The following is a 21,071-nucleotide window of genomic DNA, read 5'->3' on the forward strand; positions in this document are numbered from 1 at the left end:
TCCTTTTCAGATGTTGTTTCCACTGATTACTTGAATCATAGATTTGATGCCACCAAGTAGAGGCTTCTTCAAGTCAGTTAATTTCTGTGGTAAGGAAGCTGCCTTGGTATGCAGTGCTTTACCTGGAATAGCGAAGTTTGGCATAACTGCTGCTAAATGGCTTCCCTTTGCCATGCAGAACAGCAGTTGCATCTATAGAGATGGAAGGCAACTATTTCCACAAAACTCTGGCTGTTCAGTTACTTTTGAGCTGCATGTTGGAGATGGGATGAAAAATGGTGATCCACCATGTCCCAGGGCAGGAATAATATTCAAGGTGGCATTCTGCCTACCAGTGACTTGACAAAACTGTCCCTGGTCAGTTTGGGTTCATCCTCCTCCCCTTAGTCCTACTCATGGTGCGAACAGAGCTGCTGCACTCAATTCCTCAAGCTCTGCTTTGAGAGCAGCAGGACCGCAGAACGTCATGCGTTCTCTGCTGGGAGTAGCAAACAAAACCTCTAGACCTTTTTTCCAGTCCAATTACCTATGCAAAAAGCCATGTTGAAGCTGTCACTGCCGTGGAGCCATTCCAGCTACAAGAGACTCTGCAGGAAACTATTTCCCTCCCATATATATGTAATTTTTAGGACGACTGGTAAAATGCTGCTGAAATCCCAGTAGTAGATTGGTTGCACTTATGTAATGTTGTAACATTTGCATTACCTAAACCTCCAGCCCCAATATGAGCTGAGCCATAGGGAACAGGCACTTCCTCGCTGTGCATTTTTTTCAGCTGGACATAAGCCTGCTGCCACTTCCTGTTTACATCTGAGGGAGCTTGTCTTGCTCGATTCATACTGAGCCTCCTCCCAAACGGGAAGCTTTTGCACGAAGACGCACATGAGCTCCTGGCCGCTGGGGTCAAGTTGTGAACATGGCAGGCCTGCTGCGCGCAGGCCTTCCCCATCTCTGAATTTCTTCGGGGTTTTGTGCAGTTGCTGCTGATTGGTGAACTGAGCTGGAGACTGCTGCGCAGATAGGCTGACGTTGGGCTCTTGTGCGTTCCTGTGGCTGACCTGCCCATACCCATGACCACCACAGTTCACATATTCTTTTGTAATTCACTGAAATATTGATGACAGAGGTTTTCAACAGATGTTGAGGAAGTTTTACAGGGCTTTGTGGGATGACGTTTGAGCAAAAGCACATTATTAGAAAAAAGTGTGGCAGTTACCTAATTAACAAACCTATCCAATATTATAGGAAAGCTTGACAGTTGTTATAGGAACCCTGTACCAATTGCCATTATTTTCCAAAAATACAGACCTGCTGTTGCCCACCACAGATACTGCTGGCTGTACTCACACCGCAGGAACTGTCAGGTTTCAGTGGAGTTTTTCAGCATTCATAACTCCACAATTGCGACCAAGTGATTTTCTGCACCACTCCTTTTTCCACAGTGTCTTTTGGACACTGCTTTCTCTTCCCAGCAACTCCTTGCTCAGATGTTCACCCTCTCTCTCTGAAACACCCTCACTCTTGCTAGCACCGTGCCCTCTATGAAGTCCATACAAACCCACCCGTAAGTCACTCTGAGCACCTCGTTCCTTCTCTCAGTCCTCTACTGCAGCCTAAGGTAATTGACGGCCTTCTCCTGCAACAGCTGGTGTGCTAGGGGGGAAAAGCTCAGTCCAGTAACATCTTTCGTTTGCTCAACATCCTAACAATGCTCCTAAGACTCCCTGAGCATTGATTGTGTACTACCTTTACCAAGCTGCTAAAAAAAGCTGAATGTACAAATTGAATGCACAAAAATAAAATCAGGTTTTACTTTGCAGAAACCAACCACAAGCTCTCTTAACAGACTTGTGTTCCTTAATGCAACTGAGTAATACAGCTTTGCAAGAGCTGCTCACAAACCTCCTCCCCAAGAGAGACATAAAAAGACACAAATGCTACAAGAAAACAGTGCATTGCATCCTGCTAACAATCAGTCTAAGGGTCTCAACAAAGTTTTGCCTCAAGTTTTGCCCAGGGTCCTCAATGAGCTCTGTGTAGTACCCTGCTGTCTTCAAAGATGCTGCACAATGGCTTTGCACATCTTTCTGCTCACTCTAAGCCTAACTCTTGTCCAGCCAGTACACGTGAAAAAACTATGCTTTCTTATTAAAGAGTTTAAAAGAAATTGAGAAATTATCACAGGGGCTCAACTACCTGGTGCTGGCTCGGTTGACACATTCCGGCCCTTTATGAACTGTGCCACAATGTGCCACGAATTGCTATGCATGACAGTACGCCAGTAACCAAGGGTTTATTTCTAGTAGGATTCGATCTCATACTGAAAAGCCAAGCTAGTACTTGCATCAGAAGTGGGCCTAGTGCTAACAGATTTATTTTGATATTTCAGTGAAAATCTTCTGTGTATATTTGTCAGTGCTGAAGGAAAGGAGTGCAAAAAAATCATATTTACAGAATAGTATAAATGTTTATTTTTCTTTGTGATTTATCTGACTGTTTTATTTGTACAATATAGAAAAGTGTACTCTTTGAATAGGTCTAGTAAATATAAATTTAATTTTTCTACTTTCAGATGTAAACAGAACTAGAAAATGAACCCTTGCCCCATTCCCAATTATTTTTATGTAACTGGATGAACTTGACTGTAAATCTTGTCCAGCAGTTTGATGCAAATGGCTAAGGAAGTACAAAAACCAATTCACACATTCTATACCAGGAAGAGGGGAGAGAGGAATCCAAGCTTAATATTTGAGAAAGCTTGTTCAAAACAAAATAGAAGAACTAAGAGCATTTGATTGCACCTTCAAAGTCTTTACAAGCAAAATATTCTCAAGCAATGCCATCATACATAATTACAACTGTAATCTAAATTTCACAAGTGTTTTTGCACACGGTATATAAATACACATCACAAAAGGTGCAGTTTAGAGTAAGACAGAATATATACAAAATTAACATGGATTGAAGTCTAAACAAAAGAAGGCATATTGCAATCTGTTTGAAAAATAACGTAAGTAGGTATTACTTTATTCACTTACACTAATTTACATTTATACAAATCTTACTGACATAATGTATTAGGTCACTAGAAGTAAACTGAATATCTGCACTATCTACATGTAAAGTTACTGCACTGATTTTTTTAGTAAATCCAAGTCCTAATTATGAAAAAAAATGGCATTTACTTACACGAGAGGTGGATTCCCTTTTCAGAGATTTGCACAAATATACTTGCTATTTATTCTCAGGGAGATGTTAATAGCAGACAGGGCCCTTCAGATGGTGACTGCAGGTCAAACCTTGTCTGCAACGGCCACTCAATGGGCCCGCACGGCTGCTGGCTGCCTCCCAGGACCTTCACGCCCCCGAGGCATTTCAAGGAGGCACCAGAGAAGGGTCAAGGAGAAAGGGCCTTTTGCTCAGTGCACAGGACCGTGGGGTGAAGACAGGAGCGGAAGCATCCTCCCATCCTATTGCCATCACACATGTAGGCACTTAGCTCTGCTGCTGGTTTGCCTAGCCCCTACCTTTCCCCAGCCTGGCCCTGCTAGAAAACCTGAAGGAAGAGCTCTGCTGCATGTCTCTGTATTTACAGTTTTACACAAGGAATACAAAATCCCTTTTGGAAAAACCTAGCTAGTTCAGGCTGCAGTGAGACAGGTAATAAAAATGCCTGTGATTAAACATGGTTATTGACGTTCATGGTAGGTAAGTAACCTACCAGGTTAATTTTGCCAATGTGTTCCACTATCAAAAACGTGATCTGAGATTGCCTATAACAAATACTGAAAAAATCCCCTGCCCTAGTCTACACACAGCTATAGTTGATTCCGCCTGACCCCCCACTTTGTGTAAAAGGATCCGTGCGTCTGTTTTGGTAACAATCCTGATTCTGTGCTAGCATCCTCTCTGATCACGGCGCTCTCAGTCATTCTAAACAACGCTAAAAAAAAAAAACCTTACGCCAAGTAAATTGCCAACATACAGAGAAGCAGCATCCTGAAGACCCACAACCAGGCTGAACATGATCCCTACCTGAGTTTGCAAGTCGATTCGGATGCAGATTGTCTTGAGTCCTCATTAAGACAACTGTGGTTCCACCGTCTCCCATGACCTCAGGTTCTCAGACTTGAACACTTTTCCAGGATTACAGCTCAATCCTAGAAAACACAACAGACTGCACAGCCCTACCTCCAGTGAGGGATTAGGCTGCTGCAGACCTCTGAAAAACCAAGCTTCACCTAAGCGACAGCATCCATCTGCTGCACACTTAGGTAACACTGTACACTGGGCAGACAGTCCAGCATTGTGGCATGGCTGCTCTTCCTCACTTCTGAGAACAGGCCACTGTCTTAGCCTTCAAGTTCCAGCTTAAGAAACATCTGAGCTCTCAGCCACATTCCTATCAAAAAAATCCCATTAATTCCATTCGCCTATAAAGTCCTTGGGCCTCGCTCCAGCGAGGTTCTCCACCACTTGCCCAATGCTCAATCTGCAAGCAACCACTCTGTATTATTTATTGCCTGTGTATTTCACAGTGCTCCATGCACTAAAGGAACATGCTGTGTCAGGTCCTAAATACAAGTACTACCGTCTATTTAGATGCTCATTTTTACAGACTTCCTTTCAGAACTATCTTGGATACACTGATACCTCCTTATTATGGGCCTGTCACCAAAAGCGTCACCTGGCTGTTGACATCACCTGTGTTTTCCTGTATGCACAAAGTGATGCAACTCCATACGCTGTAAATAATATATATTATAATAATTTATATATGCCCTTCAGGCAATTATTCTGGGGGAAAGGGGAGAACACATCTAATTTTTAAGAAACCCAAGGTAAAAGCTGTACATCAGGAAGAAGAATTGACCTTTAGGCATTGTCTTAAGTAGAAGAGGATTTAGCTAAGATTTAAAAGGCTCTACATCCTGTTATAAAAGATTTTCTTGTTTCAATCTTATGCAGGTCAATTTACAACAAGCACCAAATTAACAAATATTATTAAATCCTCTACACCGAACCAAAGTGTCCCTGTGCCTTAAGTGTTCTGTTCAGTCCGCTTCGTTGTGGCTCATGTGCATGAGTCAGCAGTTCATGGCACAAGGGTCACTTTTGGACTTCCCTGCAGAGTTAATAACTCTCATCAAACAGCGTCCAAACTCCTCCAGGATCATGCGTTCTGCTGCAGCTTTTGACTTGCCCATCTTCTCTGCTTGCTCTGCCTGTGCAAGAAGGCATTCGCAGGTTGCATCAGCTACCTCCTTGGTTACAAACGTAAAGGGCAGCCTGAAACAAAGATAGATCCACTCACTTTCAGCAAAAACACACAATGCACCTAACTCCAGGGCTAGGCAACTTTTTAGTACAAGGACTGATGAGATTTCATCTCTCCCATTGCTTCCAAGAGTCTTTAGACAACCAAGAGGGAGTGAATAAGCCACAGTCAAATGAACTGGTGGGCCACTGTGCTTTAGTGCCTGCCTCCATTGAGGTACATTTTGAAATAAACTTTCAAACGCCCAGGTACATAGAACAATTCTCCAGCTTTTACTATAAGGGCAGCTCAAGGATTACATCCTCTCAGTAAATGGGCACCTGCAGTAAATGGGGCACTTGTACTTCACACCTTCTGTGAGCACATGGGCAACCATGAGAAGACAACGCTTAGTCACATGCTTGAACACAGCTAAGCCTGGCATACCCTAGGTTCCACAGAAAGCACAGTTGCGTGAACAAAAAGCTCCATTCACCTGAGTGCTCCTGCTTCTACAGCTTACACAGGTAACATTCAAAGATGACAGGGACACACCTGTCACATACATCAGAAAAAACACGTTAGAAGCAACTGAAACAAGGTGCTGCATTAACTTACTTCCCACCACCACTGCTGAGTGCTGGTGTTGGCCTTGTCAGCAGATCTGAGATCTGGGAAGATAACTTGGTCTTTGCAGCAGTCTGCTGCTGGACCCTAACTTCTGCAGCATCTGCTAAATGCATCAATGTCTTTCGCTCTGGGCTTTCTTCAAAGTTTTTACAGCCAATGCATTTGCATATGGAAGAACACATGATTTTTGCCTGAAAGAAAGAAACAAGCCATGAGAAACCTGTTGCAACCTTGACTCCCTTTATGACAAGCCACAACGAAAAGGAGATCTTGTTTTAATCTCTTATCAATTAGCCACTAGAAGAAACCCCCAAGTAGTAGTTTTCTCTCTGAATTCTCACCTCAAACTGAGATGCCTTCCCAGAATGTATACTTGAATCAAATGCAAATCAGTGGTTTCCCACTCATCCCTTTCTTCACCAATCTACTGTTTCCGGTTCAATTCAGGTGGTTGAGCTATGAGAGGGGTCAGTTTGCCACTGTCTCTGCATCCACAGACTGATCAGTTAGCTGATGCAACAACCACTTTTTGCTTTTGTCTTCCACAGACATGTTCTATCCCAGAGTGTCTGTGGGATGCTGCTTCAACTCCTCCTAGGGACTTGGTACAGTAGATTTGTTTAGGAAATACTACTCTTCAGTAAAGGACAAATCCAAGCCTGAGTTCAAAGTTGCTACATGGTTTAAAATTAAACTTATACAACAGAAGTGATCAATTTTGCCATACACATGGATTTCTACTTGCAAACTTGTGGAAGAAGAGATAACGTTATAGCAATAGAGAAGAAGATAAACATTATAGCAATACAAAGAAGAGACAAAGCAAATCACAGATGTCGCAGCACTAAAGGGAAAAAGCCAGTATCTTTAAGATGAGATAATGCTTCGTACCTCATAACATTCGCAGTAGTTTTTGAGACATCCTGAGCGTTTACAGTTACACCCTTTGCTGTGTCTCCGATCTGATTCTCCTTCCTTTCCTTTCCCTATTTTGGGCTTGAAGGCTTCAGGGTTTCTGTCAAGGCAGGCCTGTCAATGCACACCCAAAGGGTCAGTCACTGCATGCGGGGAGCAGAATTTAGAGGTACAATAAAAGAACTTAAGCCTTGCACACATGGGAGGAGATCAGGGCATTATACACCCACTCTGCCCCACGCCATAGCTTCAGAAGACACAAGCTAAATAGCTTTCATCCCAGGGGCAGGGGAAGAGGCCCCTCACCTTTATTGCTTTTTGCCTATCATTTTCATGGTCCAGGTTGTTGTAACAATTTGTACAGTTGCAGTTATTGCAGAATTCACCGTTTGCAAAACAATCACAATACCTGAAACAGAAGATGCAGAAGGCATTTGTAAACATGACCATTACATTAGCATTAGTACTGATAGCAGTAGCAGAAGTTCCCAGTCCGGTGATATGCACATGCACCAATAAGGGCGAGGGTCACCCTATGCTCAACTCCACATATGCAAGTGGTATCAGCCTCATTGCAAGGCCTAAATCCTCTAGCGCAGATCTAGTTGCTGTCTAAAGACACAGGTATAGCTCAAGGGTGTCCATCTGAGCTGATGTTCACATAGCACAGGTCCCCATAGCAGAAAGAGAAGCTAATGCGACTTTTTTCTAGGGCGACTCCTGGGTGGCTGACCCATATATTGAGGACCATCCTGCCACAGCCACCTCATAGCCAGTTCCTGACCCAGCCAGTTCAAGTCAGCCTTCAGGAGCTCTCATACAGCCGAAACAAAAGGCAAGCAACTGGAGTGCCAATCATCAGGCAAACTGACACAGCAACTAGGTTTTTTTTGTTAGTTTTGCCCATAAGTTGTTTGCTGCTGTGAACTGAGGCAGAGTTCGCCAAAGCAGGGATGGAAGAATAGAAGAGGAATAACAAGTGGTACACCTCATAGGCTTTGAAGCACAGGTAACTAGGGAAAGGATCTGAATGAGGATAAAGCTGTAATTATCAGAGACTTTTTAAAGGGACAAGTATGTGAATAAAAAGCAGCAAATCATTGACAGGAAAAGCCAATCACATTGCCATGCCTCTTATGTACCTCTGCTACCTCCCACCAAAAACAAGATCTCACCATCCCACAGATCTGATACATGGAAGCAGCACATTCATCCCCAGCTCAAACATGGCTTTGAGGCATGACAAACTCTGGCACATTTCAATGCTTCCAGTACCACCTCCAGCTATAGCTGATGGAAACTGCTGATCCTCTTCAATTGCTTTTCAAATCCTGCTGGGAGCGTATGTTCATTTTTAGGAGCCTAAACCCCTTGCAAAACTGGTTTCCTGTGGCTTGCACAGGGTAACACTACAAGAACTAGATTAGGGTTGCCCTGGAGTCCACTACAACCCTCCATCTGGTTGAACTGCATTTTGGTGATTTTTAGCATCTTGAATGGTCCCAGGGACAAACTACATCAAAAGTTTTTACAACTTGTAATAGCTCTGCTTTCTGTCCTGTTTAAAATTCAGTAGTGGAATGGTCCTGGTTTACAAAACAAACAGCACCAGCATCAACCCAGAGCATCAGTGAGCAAATAACTTCTCCGAGTTCTCTTCTTTGTAGAATAGGCTATGTGCCTACCTTCAACATTCATTTGGGAAAAAGCAACTCCCCTTCCAGACAGGAAGAAGTTTTACTAGTGTGAAAGCATGTTTGCCAGAGTGAATTAGCCATTTGCTCTGCACCAATGCCTAGCCACTTAAAGATATAGTTACAGTAATTAACAAGAAAAGTTTGTTTCCAAACAGCATTCTGAAGGTGCAAAGCATCACCAGCAATGCCATTATTCTCCCAGAATTTCTAGAGCATTCAGGCGCCAAAGACTAAAATAAGTGGAAAACTCTAAGCATCTGACATACATTTGGCACTATGAAGTCAGTCACTTATGCTGTAAAACATCTGAGAAAACAGCTACACATGTTCCCTATTACCATGTCTTCTGTGCAACAGACAATTTTGAGGCTAGGAAGCACAGGGCACGCCTCTCCACATAGAGGTGGGTGCATTACATGAAAAGAAACCCAAGCTGAAAAGTTTAAACACACTTCTTAACGTGGGTTCAGATACTGTTGCATCACTTTCCCTTTGAGTAGCGCACCACTGATTTCCTCTTCATCGTCTAGGATTCAGGGAACCACAGATTAATTTTAGTATCTCCTCCTGTTATTGTCCCAAAATCAGTAAACTGACTTTGCCACAAGTTAAAGAAACTTACCATCTCCTCAGCTTAAAACGCTTATGTCAAATTCTTACAAAAACACTGAATGGAATAGCAAAATCTCATGAGGATGAGCAAGACTCAGACCTATCAGTGAAGAATCACTTCTCTAGTCAGTCATTTAAGAAAAGATACACAGCCCAATTTTTCTGAAGTACTTGATGGTATTACTGATGTGCTTCACCAAAGTATAGTAGATGCCCACTGATGATACCATGGGATGTCATTTCACTGACAGCAACAACAACGCAACTACAGCTGCTGAGTGGAATTGGCTCCACTCCACAACAAGGCTGCGAAGTTAGAAATTTATAAAATATGAGGGCCCATATAGCTCACAGGAGTTGCAAAATTACACAGGCAACATCTCCACCAATATCAACAGCAACCTTAAATTAGCATCTAGACATAACATTTCTAACATACTTAAAAACATATTCTGATACTTGGCATAAATTTGTGATGTCAAAAATAAGGCTTAAAAAAAACCCCAAACCAAACTGTACTTACAATTTCAAACATAGAGACTTAGTACAATTGCAAGGCTTCCTGGGGCGGTTTGCAGATTCGGAAGGAATTATTCTGTATGGGGAAAAAAATGCAGTTATATACATGCACACTGTTTTATCAGTTCCTTCCTATTTTAAATTCAAGTAAATAGCTCATAATAAAAACTTCGAAAAAATATTTATATTCCCCTTGCATTAGGTTTTTGGCTGACTGCATCTAAGTAACTATTGTACATAGTGCCTTTATATAGTGCCTTTCTAACCCAGAAAGACCTGGGTTATTTGCTGCAAATCTCACTGCATGCCTAAAGTAGAAATGAGGCTTAAAGCTAGAGGAAGCATCATAACTGAAAACTGGAATCAGGGAAAACCTCCACAGAACATGCAGGGGGACTAGATCAACCAAGGTTTACACAACATGATTGTACCTTTCCTTTTGTCTAGTTGGAATTAAAAAAAAAGAGCTCCAGAATAATGGGAAAGCAAGCCAAAACATGGTATTTGGTTTATAGACAAATTTTATATCAGACACAGTCTTTAACTGCTCTTAAAACACGGATTTTGTGTCACTAATCGCTTTTGATGAGATTCGTTCCATCCCTATCCAGCAATTTCTGCCCGTAATACCAGGGAGATTAAATCAAACCCATTCATTTGAATAGCTACATCTAGATTTGGGATTAGTTTGCATCAGTTGAGGTTGCAGCAACAAAGAGCACCTTGGCATTTACAATTTCCAGCAAACAATAACACAAAAGGACTGTGCAGAACAGCTAAGCCTGCTGGATTGGCAAAGGGAAAATAATACGTGTTAGCCATTATTTTCATCCTTAAAGGAAAAATACAAGAAAGACTGAAAAAAACCAAAGCTCCTATCAGCATCCATTTTGGGCTTTAGTTCCATTTTGCTCTTCGGCTGGATTTCTGCATGTGCTAAGCATCTAGCTCTTATATCATCCAGCACCTCTTTCCAGCAATGTCGAGAAATAGTTGAGGCCTGTAGCTCCCAGGTGCTGATGCAAAATGAAGAATGAGGAACAGGGAGCTTTCAGGTCAATTTGCTGCTACACGAGTTCAAAAAACAGAAAGGAAAACACAGCTTTGATCAAGAGACTGGCTCAACTGTCAGACAGATCCATGTCCTTTAGTCAGAGGTAATAACCACACCACAGTATACTTGATTTTCTTGGAAAATCCCCCAAACCAAACTCCAGCACCTCAGCTCCCACCCTTCCTTATGGGAGGGAAATCCTTATGGGATTAGAAAGAAATGCTCATTCAGTAGCCCATGCTGCAGGTTCTTTGGGTTTGTCTTTTTTTTTTTTTTTTTTTTTTGCAAAACACTCACCCGTTGAATGGTAGCCGTGCTTGGGACTGAATACTAGATGTCCCCGTAAAGCCAGTGTTGCTTGCTATAGATACATACGATGATTGTTGTAGCTAACAAAACAAAAAGGTTAATGTGTAACATAAAAGAAATTAAAGTATACGCAAGAGGATGTGTAGCTAGTCTTTTAATTAGCTTTCCAGGTATTGTTATAAAAATAATATGCTTGTAAGCACAGTTTTAGACATCTGTAGTACTTGGACCAGGCAACAATCTCCTGCCTCCATACTTAGCATAAAAACATTATTTTAGATGATATTTTTGTTCTCTATTACAGTGTCTACAGCCATACAGATAACACAGAGACTACACACAGAAACGTTCAGACCACAAACAGTTCCAGCTCCTAAAACCATGCTCATTTTCCCCCTTTTCCTAAGCAACCCTGCCCCTAATACAGGAGGATCGCTTCCTGCACAAATTACTTTAGTAGCTTCCTTAATATACAAGCCACTTATTACAGAATTAAATAAAAGCAAGTAAAATGATTTACATTCCAACTTCTCTGCATACCTGGACCCACAGTTTGTTTTTCACATTAAAAAACCAAAACCTCATAAGAACCTGCCAAACAACACTGTTTTGGGCTACCTTCTTTTGTATTACCTACGCGCAGCCATTTTCTCCTGCTGGGACAGGTTCTGAAGACAGATTGGCACATAAGGAGATACAGACCTACTGGGGCCAGGCCAAAGGGGACAGTGTGTCCAGAAAACAAAACCTCCAAGGAGAAGTCCAACAAATGGTATTATTTAGTTTAAGGTAAGATTCGTGGAAGTGGACTGGAAGGACACAGTAAGAGTCTTCAGAGTCAAACTGCAGCTGTGACAAAACCAGAAGGGAACCAGAAATGAAGCTGGTACCAGTAACGCCATGAGCTGACAGAGTCCTTGTTTGTACAAACTGGCTGGTCAGCCTTCAGCAGAATGTTTCATTTATTCTCCTGGTCATTCTGAATGTTGGTCAGATCTTGGCAAAGAGCAAAAAACTAATCTTAGACCTGGGTTGGTGTGACCGGTACCCCCTGCTCCTGACCCTTGGTAATGTGGTTAGCATAACTAACACCATTTTATAATGCAAGCAGCCATTCTCTGTGACCAAGCGGGTCACATATTCGTTCCCTTTCCCCTCATTATCAGGCCCTGAAGGTCCTGTGAACCAAGTAGAAAAAACAAACAGATTTCTTCTTCCCCTCACTACTGGCCTCAAGATTCCTGGGCACCAGGCCGATTACTCCCTTCCTTACTGGCTGTGAAGGTCTCAGGCAGCCAGACAACCAGGTGGTGGTGATGACCCTGTCACAGAACAGGGAAGCATAACAGCACACAGAACACTGTCTATAAAATCAAGCAGTTACAAGTCCTAAGTGAGGAACTTGGACTGGAACTGCTGCTGGACAGTGAGAGCCGTGACCCCCCGGTGGCCAGGGACGCCTCCACTGACATCTGCTTCCTCCGAGGACTGAGTGACTGACTCGTATTCTTTTATATGATTTTCAAGTCTAGATTATGATTGTTATATTGATAAAGCAAACCATGTATTAAGATCTGACCCGATCTGCAGAGGATCTAGGTGATTAGAAATTAGAAGTTAAGTTGTATTATAAATTCTGTACTACACTACTTCTAAAATTGTACTACACTGATTCTGCTTATAGAAATCCTGTGCTATTCTGATTATAAATTCTATGCTATGCTAATCAAACAATCCTGTTAAGAAAATAAAGCTTTAATTGTAACTACGATTTAGTGCTGTCATCATTCTGCCAAGGATCCCTAAAAGAAACTGTTGGTCCCCTTAGCATCGGGTGACAGCTGGGGAGCAAGAATCTTTAAGAGGAAGGCAGTATGTTCCACAACAGCACTATTTCCTTATTTATCTTTGGGTTAACACCATACCTGTGTGACATACTGAGCTGGAAGGACTGCATACCCGACGTTTCCTGTGCCAGGTGCTGGTGCCAGTACAGTGCCCGGTGGGAGGTTGGTGAGGTTGGGCTGTATCTGTGGCAGTGGAGTGGCTGGCATAATAAGTCTTTGTTGGGGCTGACTAGTAGTAACTATCTGGGAAGTTGGGTTGATCGGTTTGGGCACCACCTGGAGAGAAGAGAGGTCTTTATGAAATCATTGTTTCGTTGATTCAGAATGCACTTTTATTAATAGAACATTTCATTACAGTGCTGAAACTGGACTTTTTTTTCCCGTCCAGCCAAAATAAGTCAGGAATATGACTTTTACATTTAGCTTACCTGTTTCACAGTCTGTGCTGGCACTATGGGAACAGACATCCGCACTGGGGTCGCATTCACCACCACTGGCTTCGCTAGTATCAAGAAACAACATCACATTAACACACATTATTCATTCCAAGTCCACAGCTCAGTCCTCCAGACTTTCACATGCGCATAACGCAAAGGTACTTAATACTGTAACTATGCGCTGAGATTAATTGACCGAACTCATGGCATATAACACTTATGTCTAAAGAACACCTTTGTAAACAGGTATTTGGCACAAGAGTGCGTGCACATGTTTCACAGCAATAGCTTAAAAACCAGCTTGGGTACAGAGCTGCTCTGGACACTGGATTTCCCTTGGCAAGAAAATACAAAAACCACATTGTGGTTTGAAATCTTTTATTCCATCACAGCTCCGGAAAGCATGGACAGAAACCAGCAGAAACATCTGGTGCTTCTAAAGCATTTTACATGGAAGGATCTTCATGTTGCAGGAGTTTTGGCAATATGTTTGTGGGCTGTCCTGGCTTCACACTTCTCATACAGAGGATCTGGGACTTGCCATGAGTCACCTGCAAAGCTGGTAAACTAGGGAAAAGCAACCTAAAATGCTCCAAGGATTCAGGCCCAGCTACAGAGCAATTTGACACAAAGGAGCATTTCCACATACAAACCAGAGGTAACAGTAGAATATGAAATTTATAGGAGTCTACCACAAAAGCAAGTACATCTGGCAGTCTTGATAGATCTCTATTATGTAACTCATTTTAATCCTTACAAAACAAACATGAAAAAACCCAAGAAAAACGTACTTCAGACAATACATTAGCACCAGCACTTACCCTGTTGAAGAGGCTGTGTATTTGTACTGGGATTTTGACTGGCCGATTGAGTTGAACTATTGGCTGTTGTGGCAGTAACGAGTCTGACATAATGGAACTTGCTTCCAGGTACCTGAATCTGCTGAACATTGGGTGCAGTTGCCAAGGGAATAATTGTCTTAAATTGAGATGTACCCACTCCTCCTACAGTAATGGTTTGCACTGCTGATTTCACAGCCTGTTAAGCCAACACAGACAGCACAAAGTTACTTGTACAAAGGCAGAAAGAACATCAGCATGTTTCTTCCTCAATTTGTTAGCAAGCAACTCTTTAATCCATTCGTATCCTTGAGAAGCAAGTCAGTTATCCCCATTTTTGCTTTCAAAAGTAAAACAGATGCAGAGAGATTAAATGCCTCTCAACAGCTCAGAGCAAACTCAGTTCCATTTTCAATGCTCTACACCAAACACCAGAGTAAACTAATATTTACATGAGTAGGGTGACTCAGTCCACTTCCACAGATACAATATCTGCCAAAAACACTTCAGGTGACTACAGAGAACATTGCTCAGTTTTTATTCAAAATCAAGCAAACAAACCAACCAACCTATTCCTACTAATAAAAATATTCCTACTAATAAAAACACATGGTAAGAACTTGCAGAACTGTTCGTGCTGGACTGCAGCATGATTTATCTCTGTGTGTACAGATACGTCCTGTTTAAGACAGTTTGCAATTAATACACAGAAATCACTGTGCAGCCCTTGAGAAGGAAATGGAACAGAGTCCATAAACTGATAGCTGAAGACACGAGAAAGAGGGCACAAGCTGAGAAATGAAAGAAACAAGAACAATGAAGAGTAGCAAAACAAATTTATTAAGTAAAAAAGCAAAAAGGGGAAAGAAAGGGAGTTCAGCAGACCTGTGCTACCTCATAGCTGGAATAATGGTACATCTGGAATTTGCAAGACGTCATCTTTCCAATTTCCCTCAAACTACAAACTGATAACAAGCAAGTGCTTATTTTATTTATACACATTCATAAGTGTACTGGTTTGATAACGGCCTCTTTTTCCAGCCTTGCTGACAACCTCAAACCTTGGTTTATTCCTCCTTTTTCTCCTTCCATTTTAACTTCTTTTGGAGCTCAGCTTTTTATTCTCAGTATCATTTAATATCAATATTAAACATATCATTGTCCTTGGCATTAAGTTTTAATATTAAATTTGGTTGATAGTATGATGTGACTTCTTATTCGAAGATTTTCCCAGCTCCCCAGCTTTCAGCAACTACACGAATGAAATCTCAATTTGCACATATTTCACTGGAAATATAAGCCTGGTCTTTTAAGAGAAGGTGTTTTCCTGAGGTTTTTTTTTTTTTTTTTTTAATATACTGAAACCTCAACAACCCAGAGCAATTCAAAATAAGCACTATCTGCAAGCACAGTCACAGCCTGAGTGTTATCACAGGGAAACCAGCATGGGCAAAGTTCCCTCTAGCACACAAATTAGTGGCTGCCATCCAAGGACAACTGGGAAAATTGTAAAAGTCGAGTGACAGTTCTTCTAAGGGCGTGTTCTTGAGCCCAGTGAAGACAGGTGAAACCCTCGTGTTGTGTCAGATAGCTTTGGATCAGAACTCAGTATGTATACCACACAGCCATCTCCATTTTGTCACTTGGGGTGCTTGCATTAGAGTGACTTAATCTTTTAACAACTGTTTCAAAAAGACAACTTTGCCAGTTTTACTCTGGGGGAAAAAAAAATTTAAAAAAATTCAAATCATGCTGGTGTCCACGTCCCCATATCAGCATTCCAGCTATCACCTGTATTGGTAAGATGAGACTGGCAAAATCTGTCTGAGTCTCTGGTCTTGTGCTGTACATGCAACTGTGTCCACTCCCTGCTATATCCACTCTGGCTATTTACACTCATACGCATCCCTTTGTGTTTACCAAAACAGGAATACAGACATTAAGACAGAAAAAGATTCACCTAAGATTACAAAAAAGGAAAAAAGTAAGAACTGTAGTTTGTAAGAAAGGCCAGTTTTGTCTTGTTATTCATTAATGCAAATGAATTTAATCAAAGCTATTATGGAAAACCCTGATATTTTTCTAGAAATGAGACACAAGAAATTATTAATTTCTAATTCTGTAGGTCTCAGACCATGGTGTCTTGCTTATGCAGACCTTTACCACAAGACTATGAACTCCATTGTTGCAAACCTCAGAAACACCTGGAAAGCACCCCTGGTCAGTGGCACAGAAACACTGGTAGAAGAGACAGAACCACCCAAAGAACTCTTCCTCATGCCACAGGGAGCCTTTCAGATGACTTGGGAGATTCAGAATACAGAGACGAGAACTTGCACCAAGCTTTCCAGGTTGGAAAGCTGCTTTCTAACAGCATGCCCTGGTACAGGCTTGCAATGGTTTGCACCCCTCAATTGAATAAGCGCGTGCTCCTCAGGGCAATGCTTTTACCAATTCTTAAGCAAACACCATTACAACTTGCTTGTACACCTTGGGACTGACCACTGCCTATTTGCAGTTCAACACGCCAGTTTCCCACAAGCGATGAGACAGAGACACGCTAGAAGACAAAGGAAAGTCAGTCTGTACCTGGGCGGTTGTGTGGTTGACTATAGCCTTCCCAGGGGAGGAGGGCGCTGACTGCTGCACTGTGAGGATCTGCTGTCCTAACGCTACATTCAGTGGGACGCCCACCGTCTTCTGCGGGGAGCTGGGAGGCTGAGAGGCCACTGACACCACTGTTAGCTGCTTGGCAAAACAAAGAAGCAGTTTAAATCTCTGCACAAGATACAAGACCCTGTACATACACATTCCCCTCCTCATGAAAGTACAGTTCTCCACCAGTACACAGAGTTCTTTCTGTGAACAAGGGTGCTGTATTTAATCACAACTCACACAGGTCCGACTGTACAAAAACAGCACACAGACATGTTAGAAACTTCAAGGCATTGCTGGCTTCCAGCACCAAAAGGCCCCTGAAGAAAGCTAGCACAGATTCTACTTTTTGGTTTGGTTTTTTTTTGTTTGTTTGTTTGGTTTTCTTAAGGAAACTAGCCCACTGAACCCTGAGCATTGTCAGGATGGATTTTCTGAATAACAGCTTTATAATCACTAGTACCATGACTATTTCATCATAAATGGAAATTTTAAAGGAGAGTGGAAAGGAAAAAAAAAAATCTCACCTTACACTACTGATTCAGCCAAAGTATAAGAACATCAGTATTTTCAAATCTACTTCCCAGATTCCCATAGAGATCCAGTCTTCTGACCACATTTCTGCAGAGTGTAGTGTTTGAATACTCTATTCTATATAGCTACACCCCTTCAAAGGTTGGTTTTCTACGTTTTGTTCTGAACTTCCTTCTTTATGTTTTAAGAAAGCTCCCAATTTTTGAAACCACTTGCTTTTAAAAGATACTTAGAATTACTTATCTACAGTAAATTCAAGATGTAACCCTGAGGAGTCTTTTCACCCCCACTCATTGTTAATTTTGATTCTAGATTTATATATTTTTTTTACTTCTTCCTCATGTTGCTTCTCTCACTAATAATTCTCAAACACAAGTCCTTCACTCCATTTGTATAACATTACATAGCTAAGGCACAGCCAAACTAAGAGGATTCCTTACTCTTATGCTAGTTTTTATACATGATGTTTAGTCTGCATGCACTATGCATCTTCCCCCCACCCCGACTCTTCCTTTCTCCAGCAATATTCCTCTTCTCAAGACAATTTTATCAAGTCGAAAATACAAGTGTCACCATGACACTCGTCTGTAACACAGCTTACGATGGATGAGTTAACTTTTCTATCTATTGCCCGTCTGTGCCAGTCTCCAGCTCTGTCTTTATCAAGAACTATTGCAAATCTCATTTACTTCAGACGTGATTAGGGAAGACTAAATTATCTATGCAGTAGCAGGCAATGGTTAATAAGTGCTGACCTATTCATATCACTGAGGTCTCCTCTTAAACAGCCTGTTGACATGAAGGCATTAAAAAAAAAAAATACTGTTTGAGCACTTGGCTAAGAGAGAAGAGCTGCTCTTGGCATGGATGCTTAGGGAATGGCAAGAAATGGCAGGAATGGGAAACTAATGCAGTAATGCATATTTACTTAAAACCACAGTAAGGGAGCCAATTGCAAAAAAAATCTAGCTTAGGCCATTACCGCAGAGCATTGTGATGCGCAAAGGAGTCTCTGGAGCGGCAGGATCATAAACAGGAGGGATAGAAGGCTGCAGTCAGAATCAGGTCCTTACCTTATTAGGGGATTTGAGTGGCGAGATAGCTATTTTATTTGGTGTCTGTTGTGTTGTTGTACTCAAAGATGATCCAATCACTCCACCCTCAGAGATTGTTATTGTCTTTGGTGGTGTTCCTGGAGCAGACTGTGAAAGAACCCTACCTATAAACAATGAAGATACCATCAGTTCAAGTTATCCCTGTTTACATTAACTTTTAAAACAAAGTTTTCTCTGCATATCATGCAATTGATCCCTACTTCTGAGAGTGTTTACCTGGTAGGAAGGACATTAGCATTCTTTAAGTTAGGTTTAGCAACAAAGAAGAAAATAATTGCCATTATTGCAAATAAAAAGACAGTTCACTCAGGCTTAAAAAAGCCGAAATGTACATTGAGCTTTCCATGACATTCGGCTGAAAATTCTTTAAAGCCAGGACAGCATCCTGAGGCACGCAGCCCTCCAACACACCTGTGCTATGCACAAACACCCAGCCAGCTGGCAGTTTCCTAGGAACTCCCTGGGCTGCTGCCAATGTACAGAGAAACTGGGCATCTGTGGGGGGCTACTTCCTTTCAAAACCTCAGCCATCAGAAACGAGCTGTGTTACAGTGACCAAGAAAAAGGTGTTTGGTCTGTCTACGCTCAACTCTTAAGTTGTTTTTTTTTTTCTTCTCTGTGTTGGTGGTTGGTTTTTTTCACTGCCTAACAGAATATATGACACTCCCGTGAAAATACAGGTAGTGGTGTAACTCTACAAACTATCTGCTTTTACAATGGCGAAAGAAGTTAAACATCAAAACCAGCAGCTCCAAATCATGAAGTCAGTCTTAGGAATCCTGCAAAACTCCTAGAGTGGAAAACGGATTTTTTCCTTTTTTTTTTTTTTTTTCATACTTCTAAGTTTCTTTCCAAAGAGTGCTTGACCACTGAGCTTTCCTCTGCTGCAATTTGGCTCAGGCTCATTTCTGTCATAGTTCCTCTGTCACCCATTCTCTTGTACTACATTTATCAAAGTAAGAAACAAACAAACACCAGCATAACTTTTCCATCCCAAACCAACTCGTGGCATGACAATTAAGTCAACTGGAACTAACAAGAAAAAGCATCATCCTTATGGAAAGCTGCCTTCCTCTGAGGTCTACGTGTTCTAAAATAACCTTCACTTTTGTGCAGCCTAAGTAACAGCGCAGATAGATGCCAGCAGTTGCTAAAGCCACATGCAACCTGAAAAATGTCAGAGTCTGTGGGAATTTTACCATCTACAGTATTCAATGCTTCGAGTTTGTTTTTTCCTGGTGACAGCTTTCCCTTTCTCACTACATCCCCTCTGTGCCCCTTGGCAGCAGAATCCGGCTGCTTATATTGACAAGTCTTTCAATTTACAACTTCTACCTCATTTCGCAGAAATTCCCGGGCAATTAAAAATATTTATCAGATTCATAAAAACATGCATACAAAATCAAAATACAAGACACAAATGTTACACCTTCCCCAAAATGATGCCAGCCTCTCAAAGCTGGCAAGGTGTGCTGGCTGTTTGGGATGGCGAGAGGAAAGGCAGATGTTTAAGATTATTTCCTTCTCAGTTAGAAAGGCATCTTCACCTCCCAGTGATGCTTCTCTCACTGGGTCAGGTACTCTTGATTTTCCAACATATTGATTTCAAAGCTGGAAGTTTATTTTGTGACATATCTGCTTGTCAATATTACGTAGGTATGTTTTGATTTGGACATTTCCCTTCATTCTGGAGGCAGCAAACTTAAAAACATGGTCTTGTTAGTATTGTTTTTGTTGTGGTTCCTTACTGTTTACCAATTTTCATGTATTGCCAGATGAAAATGTAATGCAACTTCAAGTGGCTCATTTCAGGGTTTTTAATGTTTTTGGGTTGGGTTTTTTGTTTGCTTGGTTTTTTTTAAACACACAAACAGCTTCATTCAAATATTTATAAACATAGTGAAGCAATTTTCTTATTCACAGGTCTTTACATTTGGTAGGGAATTGTTTGAGAAAGGGGGAAAAACTGAGGAGTGGGATGGGGAATCCTTCTTTCACCTGCAACACAAGTCAGGCTTCAGGGTGCAGGCAGTCTGACAACTCAAGGAAAAGATTGTTTCAGTTATGTGCCATTCACTTGTATCTGTCAAAGTTTTGAATACAGGAGACAGTTGCATTCTTTTTAAAACCAGCTCAAGTCACAGTTCGGTAAAGCCTTAACAAATCTGTTTAAATATGTGGAAAAGATTTTAGGCCTACTTGGGTTGGTCCATCTGGAAGCAGTTGAAGATATCCTTCAAAGCTCTGAAGATGACTCTGGCTTCCTACATTCATCCTTTTGAGATAATTTATGTGTCTCAGATGTTACTTGCACACATGCAATGATGCATTTAGCAAGGGACACATCAGTCCCACTGCCATAATAATAGTTTGTTTTTTAAAGGACACAGAGATTTGTTTTCTAAAGAGACAAACCATTTCTTAACTGCCTTAATTACTTTCTCACTCTTCTGCGATGCTTATTTTTGAAGTAGGTGAGCAACTTAACAGAAACAACACAGCTTTATTAACTTCTCATTCAAACACTTTTCCTGTTATTTGCATGTATTACATTTAAGTCCAACTATAAGCAGATTAAAGTAATACAAGAGCATGTGTCTCCTTTTCCCCCTGTGTGTTTATATAATCGAGCTACAAATACTTTCTGTTTA

The 21,071-nt window shown here is 41.5% G+C and overlaps 1 protein-coding gene across 4 annotated transcripts in view; it reads right to left on the reverse strand.

The window, feature by feature from the left end:
• Positions 1 to 2,453: 2,453 nt before the first annotated feature.
• LIN54 (lin-54 DREAM MuvB core complex component) overlaps positions 2,454 to 21,071 on the reverse strand; it is a 42,869-nt gene continuing 24,251 nt past the window's right edge. For 3 of the 4 annotated variants that reach the window (XM_050895482.1, XM_050895483.1, XM_050895486.1), the window contains 11 exons: positions 18,379 to 18,524; positions 16,706 to 16,861; positions 14,099 to 14,315; positions 13,269 to 13,342; positions 12,919 to 13,116; positions 10,982 to 11,073; positions 9,635 to 9,706; positions 7,109 to 7,211; positions 6,779 to 6,916; positions 5,876 to 6,078; positions 2,454 to 5,289 (listed from right to left, as the gene is read on the reverse strand). In XM_050895482.1, the coding sequence (XP_050751439.1) occupies positions 5,088 to 5,289; positions 5,876 to 6,078; positions 6,779 to 6,916; positions 7,109 to 7,211; positions 9,635 to 9,706; positions 10,982 to 11,073; positions 12,919 to 13,116; positions 13,269 to 13,342; positions 14,099 to 14,315; positions 16,706 to 16,861; positions 18,379 to 18,524 (1,601 nt within the window). In that variant the 3' untranslated portion in view covers positions 2,454 to 5,087. The remainder of the gene's footprint in view (positions 5,290 to 5,875; positions 6,079 to 6,778; positions 6,917 to 7,108; positions 7,212 to 9,634; positions 9,707 to 10,981; positions 11,074 to 12,918; positions 13,117 to 13,268; positions 13,343 to 14,098; positions 14,316 to 16,705; positions 16,862 to 18,378; positions 18,525 to 21,071) is intronic. The other variant, XM_050895484.1, reaches the window with a different exon arrangement.

This window comes from Gymnogyps californianus, chromosome 4 (assembly GCF_018139145.2).
Source record: "Gymnogyps californianus isolate 813 chromosome 4, ASM1813914v2, whole genome shotgun sequence".
NCBI lineage: Eukaryota > Metazoa > Chordata > Aves > Accipitriformes > Cathartidae > Gymnogyps > Gymnogyps californianus.